Source organism: Leishmania panamensis (assembly GCF_000755165.1).
Source record: "Leishmania panamensis strain MHOM/PA/94/PSC-1 chromosome 17 sequence".
In the NCBI taxonomy this organism is placed as follows: Eukaryota; Euglenozoa; class Kinetoplastea; order Trypanosomatida; family Trypanosomatidae; genus Leishmania; species Leishmania panamensis.
In genome coordinates this window covers 130909-139462 of record NC_025862.1, presented here as the reverse complement: position 1 = coordinate 139462, position 8554 = coordinate 130909, and the positions used below count along the sequence as shown (strand labels likewise).

At 57.9% G+C, this 8554-nt stretch overlaps 1 protein-coding gene across 1 annotated transcript, besides 2 other annotated features; it reads left to right on the top strand.

Moving 5' to 3' along the window:
* The first annotated feature begins 802 nt into the window (after nucleotides 1–802).
* Nucleotides 803–1264: a repeat region.
* Nucleotides 1265–3580: 2316 nt separating this feature from the next.
* LPMP_170350 (protein kinase, putative) lies at nucleotides 3581–7081 on the top strand (the record flags this gene model as incomplete). Its single annotated transcript, XM_010699424.1, has 1 exon — nucleotides 3581–7081. The coding sequence occupies one exon, from the start codon at nucleotides 3581–3583 to the stop codon at nucleotides 7079–7081; it is 3501 nt and encodes a 1166-aa protein (XP_010697726.1).
* A 295-nt stretch (nucleotides 7082–7376) lies between these two features.
* Nucleotides 7377–7838: a repeat region.
* The last annotated feature ends 716 nt before the right edge of the window (nucleotides 7839–8554 follow it).

Here is an 8554-nt window from a genome sequence, read left to right as displayed (position 1 = left end):
GGAGGCAGTGATGGTGGTGGTGACGGCGGCAGCACGTGCGGCTCGGAGCGGGGCCTCCATAAGTAAGTAAAAAGCAGCGAGAAAAGAAAAAGGCGGACTAAGCGACAGCAGTGAGAGCCGCGTGATTGAGGGGGGCACATAACTGCGCGGATGTGTGTGTGTGTGTGTGCCCCTCCGTGAGCGCTTGCAGTTGTACACATTCCCCCCCTCCCCCAGACCTCTCTCACTCCCTCTCTCTGCTTCGCCCCCTTCTTCTCCCCTTCTTCTTGCCGCATCCTTTGCCTGTCGCCCTTCTTATTTTTGCTCTCTGCTCCTGCTAGTGCATCTCTAGAGAGAAATGGCACAAAGAGGGAGAGAGAGAGCGAGAGAGGCTTCATACAGCTGTTGCAGCGTGGGTGGGGAGGCGAGTGAGTAGCGCTCAAGAGAGAGACCTGAGAGAGGAGGTAAAGAAGAAGCGAATGTGTTCTTCTGCTGCTCTGCTGCAGCTTCTGTAAGCGGTGTGAGAGGCATCTGCGTGTGCTCGTCGGTGGTGTCTCGAGCGGGGGGGGGGGGAGGACGCGCAACAGTAGCCAAACACGACTCTCCCCCCTCCCCCCACCTCTCTCCCTCTAACTGGTTGACTCTCTGTTGACTCTGGTGAGGGTCATCATTGCCACTGTTGGCTGTCAGAGTACGGGTACCGCCCAAGCGCACTATAGCGATCTTCACCATTGGTGCCCAACAGCAGAAGAAGCAAAATCCTTTATCCATCAACGTACTAACTTGTTGACCTCTGCTCCCTCTTGATAACGAGGGACCCATCCCCCGTGCGTGGTGTCCCCCGGGCCTCCGTCTCCCCCACTCTCTGTGGGGAGAAGCCAAGCCACCGCAGCCCCCTCGGGTGGTGAGCGGGAGGTCAAGCACCTACGTCGTGGGCTGAGTGAGGGCGGTGTGTTGCTGCGGGTGTCGGCGGTCCGGTCCTGGACGGCGTGGCGTCGGAGCGACCTGCGGCCGTGCGCACGCTTGCACCACCCATGTGATGGGCAGCGTGCCAGCGCGGCTCGAGCCCATCTCGCCCGCCTCCCGCTGCCTGCTGGTGTGTGGAGCCTGCGTCCCTCCATGAGAGGCCCCTGGTGGCGACCGGCGCCCTGTGGTGCGGGGTGGGTGGGTGGCGTTTGGGTCGGGGCCCGTGCTCCGATGGCTGGGTCGGCGCACTGCCGTGCCGCGTGGCCGTGGCCCTGTGGCGTTTGACTGCTGTGGGATGGCAGAGCACGGCGGTGCTGAGGCGGAGAAAACGTCCTCGTACTTTCGCACTCTCGCCCGCTTCCTTCTCTCTTCCTCAATGCAATGCGCGTCTTTTTCTTGTTACGCTCACACTTCTTTCACGCCTTTTTCTCTCTTCTCTCTTCTCTCTTCCTCGTTGCCCTGTGGTGTGCCCATACGCACCCCCCCTTTTTTTTTCCGTGCTCGTCTGCCACCCGCGATAGTGAACGTGATACGTTCTTCGACGTCATATCCACCAAAGCAACATCACTGCACAGCAGTCCCCCGTGCTGAGTTAGCGCGCGCGCGTGTGTGTGTGTGTGTGTCAGATAAGAGAGCGTCACATCGCCCCCTTCCTCCCCTTCCTCACGGTAGGACGCCAAAGTGCAATAAAACGAAACACACCGAGAGGCAACACGCAGCGAAGCGATAAGCACGTCTCCTTCTCCTCGGCGCGCCTTTAGTCTTCCGCCCCGCTGGGTGTTTGTGTGCTGCTTTTCTGTTTCCTTTTCGTTGTTACGTCTGTGTTGGCGCCACTCTGCCAACAGTGTCGCATGGTCTGAACCCATTCTCACCGAAGAGGAGAAGCAAACATAAACACCGCACAGCACAGCGCGTCCTACTCACTCGTTGGCGTCCTCTACAGAAAAAAAAAGAAAATTAAAAAAATTATTTTTCCTCCTCCTCATTATTATTATTTGCAGGCCGGTAAAGGCCCAGGCTGTGAATAAGCCGTGCGTACGCCTGCCGCTTTGCACACCCGTGCGCTATCGTCCCCGAAGGGCACTCCCCCCTCGTGAAGTCTCCACTCAACGAAAAGAAAATAAGAAAAAGAGAAGCAGCTACAGCGAACAACAATACTCATTAAAGCGACACGCAAGAAACAAGGTGATCACACTCATCCACCCACGCACACACAGGCACACAGCCACGTGCACACGTTCTCTCTCCCCCCTCTTTCTGCTGATCTCTTATTCTTTGCTTTTCTCTCGCGCTCTTTTTTTTTATATTGGAGGTGCACGCACAGCTGTTAAGCTTCGCCCAATTCTTTCCACCCTCTTGTTACCTCCCTCCTCCCCCCTTTTTCCTCTCCACCGTCACCGTAGCATCACTCCCCCCTGAATAAGTGTAGTTGCCGTGTTTACTTCAGTTCTTTGCGCTCTTGCTTACTCCTCTCTCTCTCCACCGTCCCCCCCCCCACACCCACACACCAACTCCCTCTTTCTCTCGCCGATCGTTCCCTTTCTCGAGCTGTTTGTGCTTTACTGTTGTTTGATCCTCTCTCGTGCTTTCCTGTGTGGGTTACCGCATCGTTGTCTCTCCTTTTCCTTCTTGGAGAAGAGGTGTGTGCGTGTGTATTCGCTGGTTTGTGTGCTGCTGCCTCAGTGCGTGAGCCTCGAACTAGTCTCTCTTGTTTCTCAGTCTATTTCGAGAGAAGAAGAGGAGAGACTTTTTAGTACCCTACCTGTGCACGCGTGAGCGTGCGAGTTTTGCAGAGTGCGATCGGGCATCATTATTGAACGGACCTCCCCCATCCTCCCCCGACGTCTGCTACTGACCCTCTCTGCACGCTCCGCCTCCTACACATATCCCTGCATATACTCACACCCGCACTTCTTGACTCCTACGCTCTGGCTTCGCCGTTGAGTCTCTCTTTTGTTTTTCTTTGTTCTGTGTATTTTCCTACTCGTCATCGGACCCTCTCTCTCTCTCTCTTCCCCCTCCCCTCCCCCCGTCTACCCACACTATTTTCCTCGTCTGTCTCATCTGCTGTGCTGTGTTACGCGAGGGTGCCTGCCTTGACTCCCTTTTCTCTCTTCCCCTCTCTGCTAGCATTGAGTTCCCCTACCTGTACCCTCTTCTCAGCTCTCTCCTCCCCCGCCCCGTCTCTCTCTCTCTCTGCCCGTATCGGTGTATGTCCTTCGGTCATCTTTGTGCGTTTTTTTCTTCATCCCCTTTCCTCCTCTTTCTGCGAGAAGTGACGGTGTAGGAGAGTGCCTGCGTGTACACGCATCATCGACATCACTGTGCCCCCTCCTCCCTTTCCCCCCTTCCCCTCCCCCCCCTTACCACCAGCACCACGATTTCACACTCCTGCACTGGACTGCCCCCCCTTCCCCCCCTCCCCCCCACACACGTTCTCTCTCGTTTTCTTCTCTCTTTTTTTTTCTTTGCTGTTGTCTTGTGTGTGCGCGTCTGATCTCGGAAGACGGACAGGTGTCACTACTTGTTGGGGCTCTGCTGGCGATAAGCCACAGGTGCATAGAGTATCCACACCGTGTACCGGTGCGTACCGGCACGTGCTGATCACTTGTTGCAAGATAGGCACAGCACAAAAATGAGACAAGAGAAGACCATGCAAGACTTCTCCATACCCTTGAAGCGGAGCGCGAGCAGCAAGGGCCGCATGTGCCATGAGCACTGCCGCAGCGGCAGTATTGGCTCGGACACGTCCGTTTTGTCTTCCGAAGAGGCGGATCCGAGTGGAGTGATGCAGGACCTAGACGCTGCTGCTGCTGTTGCAGTGGCTAGCACATCCGACAGCAACAGCCTCGCCAACTGCATCTACCTAGACATGAATGACAAGAAACTGCTCGCAAGCAAGCTTGGTGGCATATCCGAGACGTTCGACAACTCGGAGGAGGACCTCGACGGCGATACTGGCACGAGCGCCTCGCGAACCGGAGGCCTTTCTTTTGAGCGCACAATCACTGACTTGCCATCGACTATTTCTGCCAGCACCTGTGCGCCGCGCGGGAAGGCTGTTCCGCTCGAGGTGCGCCGCTTCCAGTGCACTAAGAGCATCCTCGCCTTCAAGGAGGCGACGAAGAACGACGCGACACCGGTGCCCCCCAAGCTGGTCGACTTCATCGTCTCCCTCACCACCTCCAAGAACGGTCTGTGCACTGAGAAAGAAATGTGTGACTGGATGGTGGCGCAGATGTGTGACCGTCTCGAGACGGGGCAGATGTGGGTGATCTCCAAGACATCAAACCTGCTCTTTTCGCTGCTCTGGCGCGGCTCGCACGTCTTCATCGAAAGCGTTCACTCCAATGGTAAGTCGCTATTTCAGGTGTCGCATCTCGCTGAAGTGATTAAGCGCACCCCACAGGAGAACATTACCGGGAAGCGTCTGCCATGCTCGTTGCAGTCTATCAAGCAGTCTGTGGCAGGGCAGAGGCCGGCGTGCAGCCGGCCGAAGCCGAATAACATCGCCAACAGCAATGGGGCTCTGAACCCAGCAACAGTCTGCTTCTTGGAGCAGTTGAAGCAGAAGGCAATGCTCAATAGCGTGGCGAACTTGGGGCCCCCGCCGGACAATGAGCCCATCCCGCTGCACATCAACCCCACCTTCGACATACCGGAAAGGGAGACGGGCTTCTTCATATCAAACACCGCCTATATGGAGTCGCTCTGCGAGTACCGCTTCCGCCACCCGACGCTGGACCTGGCTCACGGCGAGATCTTGTGCGATGCGGATTACTGCTATGGCGACGGCTCCGCTGACTCGGCCTCTGGTGTCCCAACGCATCGCACCCATCCGGCGGTGTGGGAAGAGTTGCTCAACGACACGCTGGAGCTCATCAAGGCGATCGCCACAACCGATCCGCAAATCTCAATTTGTCCGACTGGCATGGCCCTGGCAACGACGCGGCTGCGCAATGCAGTCCTGCTTTATCAGGTGGCGTGCCGCTCCTTGGTGAGGTTGGTGCACTCCATCTTCACATCCCTTCGCAAGGTGGTGAGCCCGCAGCAGACGGGGTTGGCGGTGCCGTCAACGACGGAGCGCACTCGCGCTGAACAGCATCCCCATTCCATATCAGGCGGGGACAAAGTCAATGGCGGCTGCCCCGCAGCAGTGAATTTCACGTTCTCCTCGGAAACCGCGCGTGGTTTCGTGAATATGCACTACAATGCCATCTACCAGTTCAATCGCACGGTCCGCATGTTCAAGGCGTACTGTGAGGCGACCCAGCATGTATCTGCGGAGGTTGCCAAGAAGGCGGCAGACGCACTGAGGCTGGTACCAGAGGACGACTTTGCCGCCTTCCGTGAAGCGCTGAACCAGCTCCAGAGGAGCGAGTGTGGCAAGGTGATAGACCAACTACACCTTGTTGCGCAGTCATCATCTCAGGAGACTAATGACGGCAGCGTGCGTGCACCTTCCGTCCACTGCACGAGTACAGGGCGGGCAGTGGCGGACAGAAACTCAATGTCTAACGTCGCGGTAGGTAGGGTATCTTCGGCTTCGAGGACCCCCCTATTGGATAGCAGCGCGCTTTCCACCTCTCCCCTGAACGAGGGGGTGTGCGGGTCCCTATTGACGCTGTACGAGTTCAACGTGGCCTACACGGAGGACAGGAAGCCCATGTGGATTCGACAGGTGGATGCGGTGTGCGCACTCTTTGATGACAAGGAGTCCGCCATCCTTCGCCAGATCTTCAAAGATGGGGTGGATGAGCTCTGGGGCCAGTTGCACCAGTTCACTAACAACAGCATGGCAGCGGCCGAGAGAGCGCTCATGACGTCCAGCGAGTCACCGATGCTGGCGGCGAGGCGGGACAGCAGCAGTGTTCCCTGCCTGCTTTCCTCAGACGGTGGTGGGCTTCAGTCGGAGGGTCGCCACGTTAGCTACGGTGATATGACGACCCGAAGCTCTACGTATATTCTTCGCTCGCTGCCACGCGACGTGCAGAGCTCGCAGATGGGCAGGTCGGGCTCTAGTGTCGGCAAGAGGGACATCATTTCTCTCAACAGCGGTAGGGAGAGCAACACCGCTAGCCTGACCGGCACTGCGAAGTCGACAGAGCGGTCGATCGAGGAGCTCTTGGAAGAGGATGATGTGGTGGTGATTTGTAACGAGGAGTGCTCGTGCAACGACACGCTAAAACTGATTGACCGTTTTCAGGTCTTGATGGATGTTCCACTCGGCCAGGGCAGCTACGGAAAAGTGTTCCGCGCGTGGGACGAGGTGACCGGATGCTACTTGGCTGCGAAGGAACTGTCGCTAGACTTGTCCAAGGCCCACAACGTCGCGGTGCGCGAGGTGCTGCAGGAGTACACAGTGTTGACGGAGCTGTCGCACCCGAACATTGTGCGTGTGGTTGCCTTCATGGTGATGAAGAAGTCGGCACGCATCTACATGGAGTGGATACCGTCGGGCTCGCTCCAAGACGTGCTGCGCCATCACCCGCGCGGCGCACTGCGCGAGAACATTGTGCGTCGCTACGCGCGCGATGTGGTCACTGGTCTCACCTACCTGCACTCGCGCGGTATCATCCACCGCGACGTGAAACCGGCGAACATGCTACTGAGCTCTGACGGTACGGTGAAGCTGACCGACTTCGGCACCAGCCTCGTTCTCAACGGCAACAACCGCACACTTGAATCGAATGCGATCACCGGGACGGCGGCGTACATGGCTCCCGAGTGCGTGCAGGGGACCTACTCTTCCGCGTCGGACATCTGGTCATTTGGCTGTTCGCTGGTGCAGCTCCTCACAGGCAACGCGCCGTGGTACAACGCCGAGGCCGGCTCCTCCCCGGAGCCCATCGCACTGCTCTTCAAAATTGGCTGCCTGAACGATACGACGCACCTCGAGCGACCGCACGATGTGCTGATGGAGGCCCCAGCAGCTACACCTACACCGAGCGAGGTTTCTGCCAGTCCTAGTGCTGCGACGGGCCCCAACATCTCCAGCACGACTGCGACTGCTGCGCAACCGCTGGACACCAGCGAGGAGCTCATCAACATGCTCAACTCTATCTTCATGGCCGACCGCAAAAAGCGCCCGTCTGCGAGGGACCTTTTGCATCACCCCTTTTTCAAGCTCCCGTAAGCAGCGTGGCGCTAGAGAGGAGACAGGGTAGGGCACTGCACGGCGCCGTTCCCCCCCTCTCTCTCTCTCTTTCCAAGCATGGGCACGCGTGTCGGCTCCGAGGCGCCCCCGTACTCGACTCTCCGCCCCACCGCCCCCCACCGCCCCCCGTCACCAAGACCTCCTTTTCTGCTGTCTTATTGTTGCGGCCACTTTTTCGTCGTTCTTTTATTTCTCCTCCCTCTTTTTCCTTCGCTTCTCTCTTCAGAGTCGACAGAGATGAATGGCGGGGGGAGGAGGGCGCCCAGCCCGCCCACCGTGCGTGGGGTGTCCCCCGGGCCCACGCCCCCCCCACTCTCTGTGGGGAGAAGCCAAGCCACCGCAGCCCCCTCGGGTGGTGAGCGGGAGGTCAAGCACCTACGTCGTGGGCTGAGTGAGGGCGGTGTGTCGTTGTGGATGTCGGTGGTCCGGTCCTGGACGGCGTGGCGTTGGAGCGACCTGCGGCCGTGCGCACGCTTGCACCACCCATGTGATGGGCAGCGTGCCAGCGCGGCTCGAGCCCATCTCGCCCGCCTCCCGCTGCCTGCTGGTGTGTGGAGCCTGCGTCCCTCCATGAGAGGCCCCTGGTGGCGACCGGCGCCCTGTGGTGCGGGGTGGGTGGGTGGCGTTTGGGTCGGGGCCCGTGCTCCGATGGCTGGGTCGGCGCACTGCCGTGCCGCGTGGCCGTGGCCCTGTGGCGTTTGACTGCTGTGGGGTGGCAGGGCACGGCGGCGCTGAGAATAAATTTTGCCTTTTGATTTTGTTAGACACTTCATGCGAGTACATGGGCAGCGAGGTGTTTCAGGTGCAGCGCCACAGTGCGGAAGCGCACTTCTGTTCATCGCAAATTGTTGCGTTGTGTGTGCATCGAGGTCTATTTTCCACTGCCATTTTATGGTTGTATGCACGTTTGCGTTCGTGTTGCCCATTGTGCCTTTTCTTGTTTACTGCTGATTGGTGGTGTGTACGTACACAACAGTCATTTCGGTGTCTGTTGTCATGCGTGTGTGTTACCTTCGCTTTTGCTCTCTACCTGAAGTAATGTGCTGGTTCTTTTTTTTTCCTGTCCCGTTATGAAGTTCTCCTCTCTCTTGCATGCTCGTGTATTGGTGCTTTGGTTTGTTTTCCTCTGAACGAACGCTGTTTCTTTCTTTATTGTTTGTGCGCCCCTTCATGCGCTTACTGTGTGCAGTCCCCTCAAATGCATGGAGTTATCGGCTCATGATGTGCCTTGCCTGCTGGGGAGTCTGACTGTGCGTGCGCACTTTGTTTCGAGTTTCTCTCTCTACTCTGGTCTGCTAGTTTTGCTCGCACGCTTCTCTTCGTAGCGTTCGCGCTGTGGCGATGCCTTCATGAGGGGGAGGCCTCCCACTTGTGCGTTTTTCGTGTTTGATTTGTCCACCCCATCTTTCGCTCGGTCAGCTGCTGCGTGGCCTTCCCGTGTACGGGTGGGTG